Source organism: Odontesthes bonariensis, chromosome 17, assembly GCF_027942865.1.
Source record: "Odontesthes bonariensis isolate fOdoBon6 chromosome 17, fOdoBon6.hap1, whole genome shotgun sequence".
In the NCBI taxonomy this organism is placed as follows: Eukaryota; Metazoa; Chordata; class Actinopteri; order Atheriniformes; family Atherinopsidae; genus Odontesthes; species Odontesthes bonariensis.
In genome coordinates this window covers 19,683,763-19,704,352 of record NC_134522.1, presented here as the reverse complement: position 1 = coordinate 19,704,352, position 20,590 = coordinate 19,683,763, and the positions used below count along the sequence as shown (strand labels likewise).

The 20,590-nt window shown below is 44.9% G+C and overlaps 1 protein-coding gene across 1 annotated transcript in view; it reads left to right on the top strand.

Moving 5' to 3' along the window:
* Window positions 1–14,926, top strand: part of hs6st1a (heparan sulfate 6-O-sulfotransferase 1a) — a 50,874-nt gene extending 35,948 nt beyond the window's left edge. The window contains exons 2-4 of the mRNA XM_075488123.1: window positions 9,358–9,580; window positions 10,507–10,755; window positions 13,521–14,926. Of these exons, the coding sequence (XP_075344238.1) occupies window positions 9,358–9,580; window positions 10,507–10,755; window positions 13,521–13,844 (796 nt within the window). The 3' untranslated portion in view covers window positions 13,845–14,926. The remainder of the gene's footprint in view (window positions 1–9,357; window positions 9,581–10,506; window positions 10,756–13,520) is intronic.
* The last annotated feature ends 5,664 nt before the right edge of the window (window positions 14,927–20,590 follow it).

The following is a 20,590-nucleotide window of genomic DNA, read 5'->3' as shown; positions in this document are numbered from 1 at the left end:
TGCCCAGTCCTACCGATGTGAACATCTGCATTCTCACACACAGCTGCTGCGCGTAATGTTGAGACGATTCCAGGGCTGCAGTGCAAAAACTGTTCTTCCTCACGTCGATGAAAAAGTTTGAAAATGAACTTGGTGAAAAAGAAAAAAAAAACATGTAATTTTTTCTGGGATGTACAGAAAGATGTTTTGATAAATGACAACGATTTTAGCCTGGCAACAACAAAGGGATGCATAGTGTGGAATTTCTGCTGATATTCAAATGTATTTATTTATTTTTGGCAGATTGCTGATAGTGATATTATTGCAGATACTATTTCCACCTAATTACAGCGAACGTGGAGTCTCATGTTGCCCACTGTAGAAGACTGCCACTTTAGCTTAGTGGACAAACATATCAGGTTTGCTTTTATGTACCATTTTAAAGCTGTAAACTGTGGATTTAATGCAAACCCGTTGTCAGCTTAGACGAATGACCTGCTGATTCATTGTGCATACCCAATATATCAATATCAATACACACGTCTTTAGATTTTAACGGTAAAGATGCAAGTTGCATCGGGGAATGTTTGACATGCTTGCTTAAAGTTGGCAAAACATTTTTGAGAAAAGATTTTTTCTCTGGTTAATCAAACGGTAAAATCAATCACAGCATGATTTCCTTTCTAAATGTTTTTAAAACGCAACAACTGCTGACACGTAACCTTTTCAGGGTCGCTCAATTTGAAACGGTGAAAAAAAACCTAAAAAAAATGAGTAGCGATTACGTGCTCGGCCCTCCACGTCCTCCACCAGTTCCCCCTCACGGCAAATCCATCTTATTTCCTCCCACTCCCTCTCTCCGTGTCTGTCGTTATGTTCGACACTTATCTGGGTTATTGCCAGTCAAGTTACATGAGAGAACAGGCGGCTGTGCATTCCTGCTGAAGCTTTGCACTCGGGGGATTCCCTCCCCTGTCTTTCTCTCTTCTGCCCTCTCTTTGTCTTCGTACATTTCTGAACTGTAACATCCAACTCCGTGTGCCATGGGCTACACTTCCATTCTCCTCCTCGTTTAGTTGCTGCTCGGCTCTTGTAATCGACGAGGGGACGGTTTTGTGCCGAACTGCAAGCAAACCGTGCATTGTTCTGCACTCATGGCATAAGCTAAGTGTTCGCACGCTCCTTTTACTTGTGGTTGCACAGCAACTCCCACTTCCCCTGCCAACTTCCTTTTTTTTTTTTTTTTCGTCAAGAGTACCTTGCATGGAGCGAGATGCCCGTCCGAATGCTTTGACAGCGGGGTCTCTGAACAGTCTGTCTGGGATCCATATTCAGTGCTACTTCAGGAATCCATTTGGGAACCAGGAAACAGTAGATTTGACGCTGATTAAAATGTTACCCGAGAGGATTTGTGTCATTTTCTCGGTCTGGAGACTGGATTATATTGCTCCATTCTTAAGATGAATTCATGGTAGTTTGCTGATTCAGTTGTCAATGAAACGTTTTTAGAACATTATTGCTCCGGAGCCGAGTCGACTTCTTGTCTCCTACAAAAAAATAAATAAAAAATCCCCAGAAACGCGTTAAGAAAAAAAGAGGGATGGAGAGAGAGAATGAATATGAAAAGGGTCACATTTAAGAAGCTGGCCCCAGCCACTGCTTTATTTATCTTGGTAATAGCGACAATACTTCATGTTGTGACTGGATTGTGGTGCTGCAATCAGTGTTTTAATTTGCCTTTATTGTCAAATTTATGTTTGACAGAAATGAAGGAGAAGTCTTCCCTAATCATACGAAACCTTCCTGCAAAAGAAAAGAGAGACCGTTTTTAAAGGGATTTTGAAAAGGAAACTGCATTTAGTTTTCCCTTGCTGGAGAAAATTGACTCCAACTACGAGGAGAGTGTGAAGACCTTGTGTCCGTACAACTATCAGCTGCAACCGTAAAGCTGCAGAGTGTTCTGTTATTTCATAACATTTGCATCTTTCGAGGGCGATCCGTTACGTTTGAGAGCGTGCGAGTGGTAAATCCCTGAAGTTGATGTGTTGGTGGTGGGAAAATGTGGTCATGTGTAATGACTTGTTGGTGAATTTGTGATGGCTAAATGATGGGTGTCAGAGCATCTCCAAAGCCACGGGTCTTGTGGGACGTTCCAACTATGCAGTGATTCATACCAAAAGTGGACCGGGGGGGGAGGGCACAAACTGTGAAGCAAACACCAGTGTCCCGGGTGCCAGATTAATCTACTTGTTGCTCAATCTCGCAAAAGAAATACCGTTTGTGTGGAGGCTTTTTTAGCCACAGAGCAGTCGGGCTGCCCACGTTGAGTCCCGTAGCAGAATATCTCCGTCGCGCATTGCACGAACATGGTTCGGCCTGATGAATCATGTTTTCTTTTACACCCTGTGGATGTTTGGTTGCATGCGCTGGGAAGAATGCAAGCAGGGCGGAGGCCATGTGATGCTCTGGGGTTGTTGTTTCTGCCGGGAAAGCTTGGTTCCATGTATCGGTGTGGATGTTTGGACTTTTAGCGCCCCTCCCATTTGGGTTTCCAAAGCCCCCAGACCTCAGTCTGACTGAGCATCTGTGAGATGTGCTGGAGAAACAAGGCAGATAATTAGGGGCTCCACTTCGCAGCTTTTAGGACTTTGACAATGTTTTTGGTTGTTTTAGTCAGAATAAGAATGATGGCAAATCATCTGCTAAATGGCTAAATGTGAATATACAGCGAGTCGGTTGGAAGATACACTCAACTAAGCACAAAAAAACCCAGCAGGTTAATTGATCGTGACAATAATAGTGAGTTGCAGGTCATGGGATGATGTTTCATAGCGAACGCTGGACTCGGCCCGCTTACCCCCGACACATTTACCTCCACACATCAACACACACACATCAGATGGAACGGAAACTGGTTTTGCTTGACAGAAAATATGGATTGTTTAAATCAGAAATATTCCGAAACCATAACTTCTTGGCACTCACTGGGTTCAGAGGAGAGAACAGAGTATTGACCTCTTATTTAACCGTACACTCTTGGATATCTGGTTCATTCCCTCATGCCCCCTCAGTGTCTCATCCCTCCGTCGCTGTCTCCTCTTCCCTCTGACTCTGCGTTTTTGTCTTTGTTTATTTGTTGTTGTTTTGTTGAGTTTTTTTTTTTTGTTTTTTACCCCGTCTCTTATACGTCTTCGGTGTTTAAAGTCCAAATTACCCAGGCAAGCCTGTCTGAATCCCGAGGCTGTTATTGATCAACTAACAAACAGAGCAGTGCAGGGAGGAAGTGAGCCACGGTCAGCAAAGAAGATGCCTGCAATGATTTTCTGAACCGGAGGCTCTATTTCTGTCCATCTCAGTGTGTCATTATTGGCCAGAGTATCCAGGATAAACTGGATGAAAAGACCAATGGTGTGCGGAGGAGGGGAGAACAGGAGTAGGAGGGAGGCCAGAGGGTGAAGTTTAAGCTTGAGAGGTCATCTTCTCAGAGACACGGAGATGTAAATGGGATATTTTCAGTCTGGTCCGGTTGTCTGTAGCCTGAAGCCCGTCAGCTCCCATCGAGTAGGTTCCTTGCCATGTTCAACCTGACGGTCCATTGTTTTCAGTCTGTGTGGGTATGTGTGTGCCAGAAAGATGACGTGCATTGTAGCAAAAAAGGAACAGGAAGGACTCAGCGGCAGTCTACCAAGGTTCAAGTCCAAACATGTTGCTCTGTTTCCTAATACGCACGCACACACACATAGTGATGGCTGATATCGTCTCCATTTCCAACTAAAGTACATTCCTTGGGTACATTCCTTTCTCGGCATACACATGTGTTGACACATGCCAGGCCTACCAGGGTTTTCCCTGTAAGTGCAAACACCCACAAATCTTGGTTACTCCCAGAATAGTGTTGGGTCTTAGTTCCAATCTGATTCTACTCTCCCAAGAAAAAAAAAAAGAAAGGTAGACAAATGTCAGCAGGCTTTTAGTACATGCTGTTGTGTTGTGCAAATATTTTGTCTTTCTTTCTGCAGCCAACCATGTGACTCCTTTATGGGATCTGTTGCGGTGATGTATTTAGCCTCAATTCTAGGTTTGACCTCCGGCTATTAAGAAAAAGAAGAAGATCGAGCTAAAAGAGTTTTTGTGCTGCTCTCTGTTTCACAGTCATGTTCTCATTTTTGTTTCGTGATGTGAAGCCATTGCGTTCTTTTTTTCATATTTATTTTTTAAACTCCCTAACTACCTGTCAGGTTGCAGCATGTTTAGTTCAACTTGAGCCAAGATGACAGCAAAAGAGCTTTAGGTCATCAGTCTGGATAGAGGAAGAATAGCTTGTAACGAGGTTTCCGTTGGCCGAGTTGACTCATCCGAAGGATAATTAGGCTCACTGATGCCTGCCTGCCGCCGGTCAAGAATCACACCCTCTTTTGTCTTTGGACCCCGTCTTGGTTCGGAGGTGAACTGCAGAGGTGTTGCTGGTCGTTGGGGGCAGACTCGGCCCTCTGCTGATCTCCCTGTGGCTTCAGGGCCGGTGGAGCGAAATCTGACAGCTTCTCTTTTAAGATGAGCTTCATGATGAGAAACACTTCCTGGGCTGGGCCTCGCTCCCAAACAGACGACCAGACGTCCCCACAATTTCTAACGAAGTTTCCCTTCTTTGATCGGGTGCTGGTGCGAAAGCCCTAATCAGATCTGGTTCGGCTTTAAAACCTTCAAAGAACCTTCTGTTTTTATTCCCGTACCCACAGACAGAGAGCTCCTACAGAGCCACATTATTGCATCACAGTGAAAGTCTTCCAACATGTTGCTCGAACCTCCCGCAGGCATATTATGAGTTTCTGCAGAGGAGAGTGTACGGAGACGTTTCCCCACGCTGACCCGTACTTCAGAACAGAGCTGCAAACAAGAGTTATACACGCTGCGTTAAGCCATAAACAGCAGCTGATACCCGACAATGTGTACAAACCAAAAACCAAACCCTGTTCATAGATTCAGTTAAAAGTTAATTTAAATCATAAACAGCGAGCGCTCGTTGCTTATACAGCTGCTTCAGCTCGTCCACGATGAAGCTCATTATTTCGTGGCTCCGATTCTGCAGTTTTACACATGGCAGACGCAACCATGTTTGCTTTTTGGACCGGTTATTCACCATGGCGCTGCTCCCAGGCCCCCCTGTTTAAAAGATTCTTTTGTTTTCGGACTAGTGTTGAGTTGGTGCTACTGCAGCACCAGTTTTCCTGGCCCACAGCAGGTGCTTTGGCGGCGGAAAGGGAGAGAAGGGAACTGGTTCTGGTTAAGCACCGACTCGGATCCAGTACTGGAGCCACTTTGATGGAAAATGGGTGTCTGAAGTAGCACGCTTTGTTGTTGTTGTTGTTTTCCCTCTGCCAAGTTATATTTAAAGTTCAAAGACATCCAGAGTCGGGAAGACATTTTTGTTTTAAAGGTCAGTTAATGCATGCTTCCAAATGTAGTGTGTAAAAATAATTTAGAAATTCATTCCTATCGACTCCTTTTATTTTTTATTTTTTCAATTCAATGTTGGTAAACCCTTTTCCTCAGGTGACAAGCCTGTTTCCATGCTTCCTTTTTTCTTCTTCCTCTTTTTACCTGTTTTACCCTTGAGTCGGCGGAGTCCGGAATCCATTATTAGAAGTAGGAAGAGGCTGTGTTTTTGAGCGCCTCTGTCTTTAACAAACATCCGTGGACTATTAATAAATCATGGCTGCTCTGCCCAGCAGGGTGCAGTTGGCGTCTCTGTGTTTGTGTGTCTGGGCGCTTATGACTACATGTGGGTGTATAAATCACACTACAAACCATAACCTTATATTTAAACAAGGCCCTTTTTTTTTTTTTTTTTTTTTTTTTTTTTTTTTTTTTGCACTCTCTTGAGGAAGAAAAGATTTAGTGTCTCCTGAGTAATGGAGCTTCAAACTGCCAACCATATTTCTGCTGCTCCAAAACAAACAAGCATCGACGTTTAAAAAATAGTAATCAAATGCAGGCTAACCTAATTATCTTCTCAATTTTTTTCCTCATTAAATCTGATCCTCTCAGGCTTCAAATTTCTGGTATGAATTTTAACTAGAGGAACTCCAAGAAGGTTGGACCCAGCTCGGCGACGGAGGGAGAGCAGAGCGAGGGCAGGGACTAAGAGAAGACTAACGACACAAAGTGAAAGATTTAAACGGAAGGGAAGTGAGGTTAAAGAGAGATGGTAAAAGTGGTGATTTGTGACCCACAGGAAACGGGCTCATTTTCTTGGGGCTCTCAGAGAGCATAACAGGACCTGCCGCCGCGTGTTTCCTCTTGATAACGCTTTGGAATGGGAAGAGTTTCAAATGTTGATAGTTACATGTGTATTCCTTCCGTAGAAATAGTCTCGGCGCGGTAAGAAGCCTACAGGTGTTGTACTCTCACTTCTCTAAAGCGCCTGGAAACTCAGAAATGCGTGTGTGAAATGGGGAGAAAAAGCAGGGCGAGAAGTCCTGCTGGAGAGAAACGGAGTAGATTGTGTGGTGCGTTTTTCCTTCTTTGTCTTTGTCAGCCAGTCGGCTTGACAGCTTCAGTGCTGAATTGGGGTTTGTTTTTCATGTTCTCTTCGCCCGCCCGCTTCACACACACCCGTGGTCTGATTAGACACAGTAGCACGTTTAATAACTGATACGTGGAATTTCCATCGTTTTGTTTTGGGTTTTTTTGCTGTCGCGCTGAAGGTATTCTTCCCTTTCTTGAAGATTTTGTGAGGAATGTTCGGCACGTAAATGTAGTCAGCGGGAGGGCCCTTCAGGGTGTTGTGCTCAGACTGCAGATTCACGCTCTCTGCCAGAGGAGGATGTTCCTGAATCTGGACAGTGAGAAAGCGAGTGCTTTGTATTGGCTTTGAAGTTAATTTGACAAGTGCTTCGACTCTAAGCAATATAGGGGGGGGGGGGGGGGGGGGGGGGGGGGGGGGGTCCTGATGTAGTGCTCTGTCGCCTTGGAGGCACGGAGTGTGTGTTTGTCGGTCTGTGAGAGTGTGTGTAAAGGGGAGTGGGCTTGCTGGTGAGTGAGTCGTGTTGTGACATCATTACCCTGAGTGCACGGCCAGGCATTTAGGCTTAAAGGCGAGAGAGTCTCCCAGGCAGCCTGCCTGACCCAGCAGACGGGGACAGGCAGGAATGCCGTTTAAGATCATTTATTTGGGCTGCGTGTTTGCTCGTGAGGGTTGCTATGCGTGTTGCATCCTGTCTGTGTGTTTGTGTGCATGTTATTTATTTATTTTAGCCTGGTAATATGCCCGAGCCTTCATTATAGCAAGAGCCATAACTTTGATAAATCACTTGGGCTCAGGGCCCTTACTGCTTTCACAGTATTAGAAAACTAATTGAAATTCTCTTCCGCCTCCTCCTCGCTCTTTCTCCCCCTCCAATCCTTACTTTTTTCGTTTTCTCTCTCTCTCTCGCTCTGTTTTTCACCCTCTCCCTCAGTCTCCCTTCCTGTCTGCGTAGCGGGGCCCAAACAGTTCCATGTTTTTTGCTGTGGAATGGGAGCCAAGAGGGGGAAAATGTCATCACTGATTTAATAGGCATACTCTTACTCAGAAATACACAACAGGCTCACACACTCGCACACAAACACACACACACACACACACACACGGCACTCTGGGGAGTGTTAGGAATCCTGATAATGTCATCATAGGCATCTCCATAATGTAGCCCGGTCTCCTGCAGGCTCCAGTTCGACTGCGCCTCTGCTCTGTTTTTGATTAGATAGGGGAGGGGTGGGCGAGATTTTAGGTTTAGGTTGATGGGATTTGGAGTTGAGAAACTTGTGTCCATGGCTGTGATCCCCCCCCTGCTGTCCATCGGATTGAGGGCCTGTTTGGTTCGCTGCCTGGAATCTCCCAGATGCCACTGGATTGAAGGTTTAGTCGTTTTATTGTCCGTGATCCCCCGGCTGCTACTTGATTTGTTTCATTTGCAGGGATCAGTCTGTGCTGCAGCTAAATCAGGGTGGGGTTGTTTTGTTACGCTGGAGTTGCCAAATGAAATTTGTTTTGGGGCTGTGCAACTGTCCAGGATCTCTTCACTCTTGCTAGATGTGGGCTTTAGTTGCTTTGTTGTCCAGGATCTCCCTACTGCTGCTGGATTATGGGGGGGTTTGGCTACTTTTTTTGATATCCAGACACTGCTACTGTTTGTGTGATACTCTGGGCTTTGTGTCCACCCAGCAACCCCTCTTCTCTCGCCAGGCGAGCATTGTAGTGTGAAGCCAAAGATTTAGCGATGAAAGCAAAGAGACTCCGTGTGCATGTGAGGCGGACTGTGTGAAGCAGGCGGTTTCGCGGAGTCCTGTCAGCACACAAAATTCACTCTGCAAACATTCCTCTGACGCGTTGCAAGCAAGAGAGGAGGGCAGCCTTATGCGCCTGTGTATTTTTCACAGTCGGTGCGCGTCTCATGCCCACACAAATCCATGCCATCGCTCTCAGACACGCTGCAAGTGCAGAGTCGCACATGAGCAAGCACACGTTGGTTGTATGCGCGCGTGGTTAAAGAGGATGTGTTGATTGATTAGACTGCAGTAATTAGCCGAAGTGTGAAGGCCTGGAAAGGTTTCTGTTCAAGTGGGAGTGTCCCCTCTTGAGAGACATTGAACTGTGCTATGCACCATTACTTTACACACACACACACACACACACACACACGCCATGGAAACAGATCCATCGAAATCTCGGATGCGGGATGAGTCATCTCTGAGGCAGAACTAATATTGGGTGCCGAAGTGAAGCGAGAGCGAGGATGTTTACTGTACGTGTGTCGGAGTCTGAGACAGAAGGAAGTTTGCGACGTGGGGATGTGTGTCGCAGAGGGATATGTGCTTGTGCCAGCAGTTTCTTTTTCCTGCACAGTGTGGCCCCCAACGCTGATTTGATCGTCTGCTTTACAAATCATCTCCGTCCTTCCCCTCCTCTTCCTTCTCCTCCTTTTCATTTAAAGTTTCTCCACCAAGATCTCTTTTGTGCATAGCAGATCACAGAGCTGCTTGCAATAAATGCAAATAATAACGTGCTCAGTCTGACAACCTCAGTCTCTTGCCCTGACTTTGCAGGATGTAGAATGAACTGTTGCTATAAACCATTGCAAACAGTGCCACCACATGGTCAGCTGGAGAATTACATGTGATTAAGTGTTGCTTTTGCATCAAACTTTTCCTATTTTTCTCACCACTCATTGATTTTTATTAAAAGAAAAAGCTTGAATCACTTAATTGCATCAGGTTAACACATTTTATCCTCCTTACTAAACGATTAGGCCTCCGTCATTTACGATTTTCTGTGCGATTAATATTAATTTTAACGTCGATCTTTCTTTTTCTTCCCCAACCCTTTGCCCCCCCCAACAGAAAGTTCTACTACATCACTCTGCTGAGGGACCCCGTGTCTCGCTACCTCAGCGAGTGGAGGCACGTGCAGCGGGGAGCCACGTGGAAAACATCTCTGCACATGTGTGATGGACGAACCCCAACGCCCGAGGAGCTACCTTCCTGCTACGAGGGGTCCGACTGGTCGGGGTGCACCCTGCAGCAGTTCATGGACTGTCCGTACAACCTGGCCAACAACAGACAGGTACAGAGAAAAGTGTGATAAAGTCCTGCTGCAGCGTTGACACAGTAAAGCAGTGCAGAGTAAGCCTCGAGAGGCCAATGTGTTGTATGATTGTCACACTGTCCCTCAGCCATTCAGCTTTGCTCTAAAAAAAAAACTAAAAAAACCAGCCGATTTCAGAATGTTTCAGAATATTTCAGCATCCACACCTGACCTGACACCATCAACACAGGGAGCTCATCCCTGCAGAAAAACTGTAGGTTAAGCCTTAAAGAATGTTTTTTTTTTTTTTTTTTTTTTAATGTATTAATAATTTCTTATTAGGTGAGAAGAGGTTTTTTCGTGTTGTATAACTGTCCGAATACACTCTCCCACACAAGCGCACACCTTTACTCCAACACAGTCAGGAGTTTGCCTGCTGGTCATCAACAGCAAATTTGCACCTTCTTTTCTCGTGCTATCTCAGTCTCCCACCTCAGCGTGTTGACCAGCTTAGCCCCTCTGAGCCTCAGGGTGTTATTACTAAGGGTCCTATGACTTATATATGACACACACACACACACACACACCGTGTAAGGTGTCATGATAGACCAGCAGGCTTGGTGGTGAGGTGTACTCTTGTGAATCTAAATCAATCTGAAAGTTCCTCTTTCTTTGGCCTGAATTCACTCTGTGATGCTGGGACGTGTTGTTTTGGATCAAACCTGATACTGTAATTTACTGTGTATAGCTTCCAATCAAAGGATGTTAAAGGGAAGTTCCAATACTGATGTATTAGAGTAACAAAATAAGTTCATTATGTACAAGATTCAAAGATTAGTGTTAAATTTGCTCTGTTTTTCCTCATTCTTTTTTGTCTGTTGGCTGTTTTCACTTCCTTACTTTCGAGGCGAAGTGAAACTTGAAACTTTATCCCCGCTTCCTTTTTTTTGTTCCCCTATCCACAGGTTCGCATGTTAGCAGATCTCAGTCTCGTTGGCTGCTACAACATGTCAACGGTTCCGGAGAAGAAGAGGGCCCAGCTTCTGCTGGAGTCGGCCAAGAAGAACCTGCGAGACATGGCCTTCTTCGGTCTCACCGAGTACCAGAGGAAAACCCAGTTCCTTTTTGAACGAACCTTCAGGTTGCGCTTCATCAGGCCGTTCGTGCAGTACAACAGCACGCGAGCTGCAGGGGTGGACCTGGACAATGCTACGGTCGGTGCAAAAACAAACCCATGAACAGTAAAGACACGTGAGATGGTTCGGTGCTTTGGGGAGCCTGTTCTTTATGAGGTTTCCCCACCGCTTTTGGCTTACTATTGACACGTCAAAAAAAAGAAATTCGGATTTCACAAATAATGGAGAAAAGAAATGTCCCTAGAAAAGGAGCTAAATGCAATAAAACGACAGCAGAGAGACGCAGGGGATAAACACTCAGGTCTCATATTGCTGTGAAATGAGTTGGGATGACTGTTGCCGTTTAAAAGACAGCGGCTTCAAACATGTTCTTCACACTTTGATTGGTGCAGTGTGGGAGTTCTTAAGCTCAATTTCCTAGCAAAAAAAAAGAAAAATATATAATACCCTCCAGTACACAGCAGAGACTGGTGATTTATTCATCAAACCCAGTCGCTTGCAGAGAAAATAAAATATGCACTGCTGCCAGACACTGTGAAAAGGTGCACCAATGGTTATTATCTCAAAAAAAGAGAGTGTTGTTCGAGTCTGACATGTGGGATTTTGTATTTGGCATTTTGCATAGTTCACGACATCAGTGTTCATCTGAAATCCAATTTTTGACGGCGCTGTGGGAAACTGACATTATTAGATTTTTTTTAAAAGATAGTTAAAAAAACTATATCAGCAGGTTTTGAGATGAATATTTACTCTCGACTCTCCTGTGAAGTTGTTCAAAGTGCACTCCGGCTCCTCGCGGCTTAAAGATCCCCGCGAGTCTTTCTTGATTGAAACCGGCCTCTGAACGATTTGATGGCCGCTCTTTGATAGATGAAGCCTTTGTGCTGACGGCTTGAGCGGGGCGCTGTCCTCCTGGCTTCGTGCTGGCGTGCCTCGTGCTGCTGATCACAATCTCTAATTTTCTAACATCGTGTCGCTTCCCTCTGTTGTCGCACGCGCTGCTCACAAATGGCATCCAGCGCGCAATCACAGATTTCAAAGAGGTTCTCTTAATTAAACACACACCCCCCCCCCCCTTCATACTGGATTCACACACGCACACAGAAGATGAGAAATTCCAACAAAGCCAGCTGCATTACACGGGCAGATATGAATCGTCTTTCTGTTGTCTCCGCGGGACCAAAATACTCTTTCAGCTCCATCTCTCCGCAGAAGCATTTTTATGCCTCTGCGTCACTGGTAGCCAGGGGCAGTATGTCCTTGTGTCGCTCGTCCGTCCTCATGGACGCGTCTTAATTCCGTCCTCTTCCTAAAACTGCTAGGCTGTAATTCTTCTTCGGGTGATATTAGTTTCATAAGAGGAACTTTTTGAAGCTCACCAGGGGAGCTTTAACTGCACCGCGCTGGCATCATCACTATTGAGGAACGTTAGAAGAGAGGCAGCCTGCCCGGTTTTGAGCAGGATCATTTTAATCAAGGCTGGGTCGTCCTCTCTGCCCAACCTGCGCACAAACCATTTTCTGCCCAAACAGTTCTGGGGACACCCTGAAGGTAACTGGAGGCTAAAAAGGTCCCTTGAGAATCGGATTGCTGCAAGGGTTTCTTTTCTGTCAGCCAGCCGTGTCGGCTGACAGATGAGCCAAAATTGCCCTATACTTTCTTTATCTTATAAGGGTTCAATATAAAGCTCGGCTTTTACGCCATCACTCAGTTGTTTGTTTGTTTTTTTAAAGGTCGGATATATAACGTTTTAGAATCTTAAAATGGCAGCAAACAATATTTGCTATAGCAGTGTGATTGTGTTTTTCTTCCCTGAGATCGCAATCACTCTCCCTCTGTCAGTCTGCTAATGCGCGCTCGTAAGTTCTGGGATGTGGCAGCCACTGTGGATGGTGCGCATGTGAGGCACAGTACAAAGCAAGCCAACTTCCAGATTTTGATTCCCTGACAAAATGAGTTCTTTGGCCTCATGGGGGGCCATTGTGATGGGGATATGATCAAACTGTTCCGGTTCTCCCGAGAGAGATATCGATAAACTGCTCGAAGGGTTTCAAGCTTTGTAGTTTGCCTCGAGACTCTGCTGCTTAAAGTGTCAGCAGCCGTCATTAAGCTTCATGTTAAAGAGTTGTTTTTATTTTATTTTTTTACATGTGGGGTTTTATTGCAATCATGATTACTGTAAATGCAAATTTGAATGTATTTTATTTATACAGCCCTTTACAGACAATCCTTACGATGTACCAAAGTGCTTTACAGTAGGTAATAAATAAAGAGAAGAATAAGTAAAAACAATAAAAGAACAGTGAAAGCAATAAAATACAACAAAATCAAATAAGATAAAAGTGTCATCATACTACTGGGTATTAAAAGCAATCCTAAATGAGTAGGTTTTTAGATTAGATTTGAAGAGGTCCTGAACTGGTCCTGAACTGGTCCTGCATTGATGTTTTCCACAGTTGTGGCTCTTAAAACTCAGTTTCTGTCATTTATACACAAAAAAGTACTACTTAAACAGTCACAGTATTAACAACAAAAAACCCCCTGCGGTATGAAATAACCTTCTATGACGTGTTTTGTTTTTTTTTCTTTACAGCACTGAATCAGCTGGTTGGCTGTCAGACTGATTTATTGTTGGATGAAATGCTCCAAATAGGTGTTCATGATTGAGATGGGACAGCGAGTTACTTGATGCGTATTCATGCTACACACAAAACTGTGATGGGACCTTTCTTTGTGTCAGTTTTTCACGTCTGTTCTGTTTAACCCCTCCTCCTCTTCCTCAGCCATCTTGCCTTCCTGTGATTGACGCGATCTAAACAGTTCTTCTGCTCCCTCCCCGGCAGGTCCAGCGCATAGAGGAGCTGAACGAACTGGACATGGAGCTCTACGACTACGCCAGGGACCTGTTCCAGCAGCGCTACCAGTTCACCAGGCAGCAGGAGAAGCGGCAGCAGCGCATCAAGAACCACATGCAGCAGAGCCACCAGGGCCTGGGCCTGGGCGTCAGCCTGTGGCCCCCTCGCGGCAGGCAGAGCATGATATCAACACTGGAAGAGGACGGCGAGAGAGAGGAGCGGGAGGACGGAGACGAGGGAGGCAGAACGGAGGAGGCGGGCAGCCGGCTCCCCACTGAGGACTACATGAACCAGATTATCAACCGCTGGTAGCAACAGAATGAGAACAAATAACAGACATGAATATGTAATGTGAAACACATACTCGTATACACGCACACGGTTACATCCACAGAAAGTGGCGCCTGCTTCAAAGACCCGAACGACTGGCAAACTGACTTTACCAGAGAGTTGGGCTGCGGGAATTGGAGTCCAAGTGGGTTGCTATGGCAACCTGAGCCTGTTCAATTGCATCAGCTCTTGTTATTAAGGTTTGCCCAGTTGTTATTGGCACCTGCTTGCCCTTTCCCCCTCTCTGCGTTTGTCTCTCCCATCATCATTACATCCTAAGCAGCGGGGAGATCATTTTTAAAAGTTGCTGACAACCGAGTCCCTCAACCAACTCGCCCGCCTCCACTTTTCCTCCTGTAGTCCTCGCGCTCTCTGTGGCCTGATGTGGAGCATGAGAAAATGAAATTAAGTCTGTGAATTCCCACTTATTCTCGCAAAAGCACCCTGTTGCTCCGATTTCAAATGAACCCGGAAGGCTATGAAAAGCGCCCTCATGGCTGCGCTGGACAAAGAAAATGATGGGAGTACGTGTGAGACTGTACCAGGGAAAAAGAAACGTGGAGAAAAGTTGGACTCAGTTGTGTAATAAAAGCTTTTTGCTTACATAAATCAGCCATTTCATCCATGAACAAGCTTTGGTCCGGAAATATTTTTATTCTCATTTTTTGACGATGATTTCATTTGTATTTTCCTTTTGTGTTCATGCTTTGTTAAAAACAGAATTGTAATAACACTGAGACCAACATTGCTGCCTAAAGAAAAGTGATTCCTTTACTTCTTTCATTTGAATTGTTTTATAAGTCAAAAGGTAAAGGACTGGATTGATGAACAATGGACCATAGCCATTACTGAAGCCTTGCTTCTTGGGGTCGGGGGGGGTTGTCTGTTTTTTTTTTTTTTTGTTGTTTTTTTTTGTTAAAGGTTCCCAAAGCTCCTGTCGCTTAACAAGTTCATTATTTCTCCTTCTCTTGGCTTTTTTTGGGGGGTCTCAGTCCTGCAGAGAATGGCAGCCAATTACAGGGCTGAATCTAACATAGGTGTGAAATAATCAAAGGCAGGGAGAGGTGGGGAAGGGGGAGAGGGGGGGGGAGTCTGCTGTAGGTTGTTGCCAGGAACTGTGCAGCATGAGCGGCAAGCGCTTTGGAAGCCTTAACTCAGACAAATGCTTGAGATGTGAGCTGTGGAACTACTGGTCACCATGGCAATGTGAGCTCTTAATGTAGTGGGTGGCATTTTTAGCTTCTCTCTTTCTCTTTTTTTTTTCTTTTTCTCTCCTCTGACTGCGTTGTAAAAGCAGCAATCTCATACAAGCCTCCGTCCCACCTAAAGGGCACACACGGAACTCGTGACCTGCGGTTCATTAGTGTGAGCTTCGTTTTAACTGGTTTCACCCTGAAGAATGGACGGGGCGAGGTAGCAGTGCCTCTATGTACTGGGATCATAGTCAAAATAATTATTGCCAGATATTTTGTCTGCATTATACTACAGTAATTTCACTGACTACTCATGAGTCTGTGTGGGGGAGAGTGTGTGTGTGTGTGTGTGTGTGTGTGTGTGTGTGTAAATAGTATGTACAGTATGCCTTTGACTGGTGGAAGTGTATGCCTTTGTAAATAGTGTGCCTGACTGACAGGATGTCTGATGAGTTTTGTGAGTGAATGATTTCATGACCAATTACCTTGCTATTTTTTTGGTGGTGGAGAACACCTCAACAAAGTTCCTCCAACAGCATGGCACAGCATTGTGACCATCAAAGTGATGCAAGTCAGTAATAATACTCCCCCTTAGTCCTTTTCCTTCTCCATTTTCTTGTCTCCTTCCCATGACATGATTACATACAAGGACTGTATCGCAACAGTTACTCAAAACCATAATCTACATTTCTAAACATCTAGCACACTCTGTTATGAATCCTGTTCGCACCTGCTCTGCATGTCGCTCTTTGATGCGGTCATGCAGCTTTCCATATGTCAGCCTTAAAGGGAAATGAAAACTTAATTTCTTACAAATTTGTTACCCAGCCACTGGTCATATTTTCAAAGGGATCCCAGAGCAGTCGGCTTGTTTACCAACAGATAAATGTTTGCGCAGGGCAAAGCGGTTCCACAGAATCTACCGGCTGTCAGCACAGCTTGGGTAGCTGGTCCAGCCCTGGGCAAACATTTGACTATTTTGTGCAGGAAACGGACGCTTTAGATATTTGGAGATGCAACCTGTTCCTGGATAACAGATCTATCAAAGTCAAATTTCACTTTCCCACAAGGGTTTGTGTAGGAAACAATGAATTAATCACAGACTAATGTTCAGAGTGAAGTCACAGATGAGGCTCTGACAGTTTGTCAGCTGTTGGTAATCCATGTTAAATCCATAACAGCTAAGATCAACCTCATGACATTTGTTTGTATTCTGCCACTGATTGATTGTCAGAACGCTGCATGTCCCTGTAACTGCAAGTGGGCTCAACTGTTTAGCTGCAAATATGGTACAAATAGAAACCTTTGATCAGTGTTTGAGCAGATCAAAACAGCATTTCTGTTTGGGGAATCTGCCCGTGTAAAAATAGGGAAACAAAGTAAGCTACACGTGTTCTTTGTCAAATGAAAATTGAATATGTGAGGGTTAATCTTGTTTTTCGGCTGCATTTGCAGGTTGTGAAAAATAAGAATCTGTCTCCAACCGAAGAGGATCTTTCTCGGAGTGTTTGATAGTTCATATTTTACTTGCAAGTGTTGCAATAAGGGATTCGAAAAGGATTCAGGTTCAATATCGGATTTGAGTCTGATTCAAATCCAACAGTTTCGACAAACAGAAGGCAGTTTAAACTGTTAACAGATGACGCACGCACGTAGTCTCCAGCCTGTTTTTTTTGGGTTTTTTTGTTTTTTTTCCAATTTTTAAAAAGTCTAAACAGTTTGGCAGCTGACCGTTTTCTTGTTAAATTTCAGCTAATCACACTGGATCTTCCTGTCGCGCTGTGATCAGTTCCTTTTAAATCAGGAATGACTCATGATGGTAAGGAGAAAAGAACAAGGAGGATGATGAAAGGTGTTGGTGCACATCCAGAGTCCATATGCTTCTTTTTGTGTAGCTTTCAAGGTAATGCAATAGAGACACTGACATGGCTGTTGGAAGAGAGGTCCTCACTCTTCATATCAGCCTCCTGCCATTGTAATTTTGAAACTGGTGACTTGAAAACACTGCAGCACCAGGCATTTTGCCCACAACTCATTTTTCGGGCCCGGGCTCGCATTAGTCGGTCTTTGGGCTCCGAACCAATGCGTTGCTCTGCATTTGTGGTTGTGGTCCCAGTTTTGAATGATAATCGGACTCGAAGCGGTCAAAATTGCTCTCCGTACCTGAGCAGTGTTTCGGATTTAAAAAAAAAAAGCTTTCACTGACATGATTCCAGAAGCTGATACTGTAAAGGTCAACTCAAGTATTTTGTTTCATCACTATGTATATCTGATGTCTTAACAGCATTTCCTTTGTGACAATGAAGCAACCCAGGTGTCTAGCATCATCATTTTTTTAAAAAGATGTGTTAAACGGAGTGTGATAGAGATTTGTTTTTCTGAATTGGTGTGCAGTCTGTCTCTGCATCCTCCTGTATGCATCTTTCTGGGTCTGTTTCGTATGATTGCAGAAATGAATCATCAAAAACCACCGATTAAAATATTTCATTTTTACAGACCTGACTTGTGTCGTGGTGGTTGATGTCTGTCGTTCGTGATTATGTCCGATGATGGAAATTGCATCTGATTTCCAGAACTTGCAAACCTGACACATGTTCATTAAAGATGCGTTCTGTGATTGTTTTGACAGCTTGCGCGGACGCTTCACCCCGCAGGTTTCTGCGCTTCCGTTCACAGGCCGATCTGTAACTAGAGGACATTTCCACCCCTCGCCCACACGAACCAGAGGACCGTGACCCCATAAAGCAGCCTGTTCCCCTTATAATGACAGCCTCTGTCCTGTCAGCTGTGATCTACAGCCTAATTCAATCTGCAGACACTCTGGGCCTGCTGAATACACTTATACAAAAATGCCTCTTCCTCTGGTGTAGCAGGTGGGAGTTTGTCAACGGCAAACTGGTATAAATATAATGTCCTGTCCTTGGATGCAAAAAAAAAAAAAAAAAAAGCAGAGCGCAGGCCTTCACCCTGTCTCATCAACACACCGGTAACCTTGTCAACTCTGACCCCTCGAGGCAGGGCAGGAAAATCATTTGCCGGAACAGTGACGGTCAAAGGCAATTGTCTGGAGGAAGATGAAGGCAAGCAGACGGCTCCGAGAGGAGCAAAAGTGTAAGGAAATGATGAACCCAAGTGGGTCTTTCAGTTGGACGGGAGAAAAGAGAGGATGCTTCTTGTGTCTGACACATGAACAGAGAGTAAGAGGGAAATGAGGGAAGCGGGGGGATAAAAAGAAGAGCTGGGCGACCTCTCTGGCAGCTGGGAAACCGCATATTAGACTGAGCGTGGTCTTTAATCCTCCCCACAGCTCTGGGTCCCTGTCACTTCAAGTGCAGCTGGACCAAACGTACAATAATGGCTCCGCTTCTGCAGAGAGGGCTGGACAGCTTTTTGTCGAGGTGAACATGTGCATGTGAGTGTTTGAGAGAAAGTGTTCGCTCGCTCCTGCGGTGGGAATCCAGCTCTGAGTGATTGTACGAGCTCTGGCTGCAGTCCATTATTAGGAGGTCAAGCTGGCTGCAGCTCCTCCTCATTGCCGGTCCCATGCTCATTTTCATGCAAACAAAGGAGCGCTGGCATGATTGTTGCTTATTTTCGTCATGGAATTCCGCTGATAAGGTCATATTGAGTGCCTCCCCTACATGCATCAGAGACCAGCTATTGTAGTTCTGGAGGATTGCCTTATTGGCGCTGGCAGCGGTCACGATGGAGTTTAGCTTTTTGTCTCTGGTTGAGCCGCTTCCAGCAGATGGCATGACTTAGACCCTCACCGTCAAATACACTATGTGGATAAATTTCAATACACACACACACGATTTGCAGAGTTCCTATACCCGGTTTTGTCATTCAGTAAATGCAGAGGGCAGTTACAGAGTGCATTCCCCTTGTAGGAGTGCACATTTTTCCTTGTGCAGTAAAATAGATATGATTAGATTGGACATCTGGGGCCGTTATCTGACCTTCCACTCAGGGTCTGGCTAATCTCCCAGGTCAACACCAAATCATCTCTAGTAATGATACAGAACTGAATACAAGAATGCAACCTCCCAGGCAGTATCCTGCTGGCTAACACCAGTGGAAGTCCAATCTGAGGAATCCTCCAATCCTATTAAGGTCTAAAATGTGTGTTTATTATGTTTGCGTGTGCTAGTGTGCGAGTGAGAGTGTGGGGCTAAAGGCCAGGAGCTCATAAAAGAGCTGATCTGCTGCAAACTTATTAACCTCAACATAAAAGTCTGATAAATGTTGATGTTGGAGAAATGTAGTGCAATACAAACTACAGTTCAGGGCCAAACAGGAACTCTGAGGCTGTTAAAGGCGTTATATATTGTTTTTATACACACAAACTGACACATGCACGCACAGGGGACCACGGGAATAAGATATTGCAGTGCACAAAAAAGTGACACATTCTACTTTAAAAAAAAAAAAAAAAAAGGCTGTTTATTTATGCTCGTAGGTGTTAAAAACAGCAAGCTAAACAAAACCACCTTCCTCTCCCTGTTGGATGTTAGACTTGTGCTCAGACCAGCCCAGTGTTTGGTTGCCGTAACGTGGTATGAATTAGCTTCATGTAAGAGACCTCGACAGACCCCCATTATACAGCCAGGGACACATTTAATTAGCAGCAACTCACGTGAAACGACAAAATGTATTAATATTAATGGAGGTTTAATTGAGGTCGTTTTGGTCCCCTGTCGAGGCTTTCAACCTCTAAAATGGCTGACGTGTGATAGTGTGAGGAGAGGGGGCCCCGAGCCCAGGTTCGGCATTTCATATGTGACCCCGGAGAAGATGACAACCATCTCCCATAATTCATCTGAAGATGTCACCTTCTTGACAGATGAACAGGCGCTGTGGGCTGCGTGTGTGGGGGTGTTACAGGCGAGGTTTAGTTATACTTGTGGGGACTCTTTCATTGGGACGTTTCGGCCAGTCCTCAAAGGGATATGACTGATTGTGTTAGATCTTGTGTGTGTGTGTGTGTGTGTGTGTGTGTGTGTGTGTGTGTGTGCGTGTGTGCATGCGTGCAGGCATCTACATGTGTGAGGTGTCCACACGTGTACGTCAAAGTGAAGGTCAAATCCAGCAGGATAATTAATGTCGCTGCTTTTTATATAAAGTTAAATCAAACCTTGGAACTGCTCCCTCTGGAGGATCAGCTGTCCAATTTAATTTAGGCTACAGAGCGAGTAAATGAAAAAGCAAGAGCCATGTCTCTGCACCCTGGGACTCTGTCTCTGTACCTTTCATCTTTTTACTTCTTTTTTTTTTTTTTATCAAGACCACACAACAGGTAGACAGGGAGTCTTTCGCATTTCACCCATCTGCCCCAAAGGGACATGCTATTCGGCAGATATCACACAAACTCAAAGCAAAGATTCACCAAAAGATCCCGGGTGTTCTTTCACAAAAAGGATGGATTTAAGTTTCTTTACTTTTTCAAAACTGAGTCGCAAATACCTTCAACAAGAGACAGATTTGGCTTGTTCTGAACGAAGAATATATTTCCCCTGGCTGTTACCCCATGTTGCC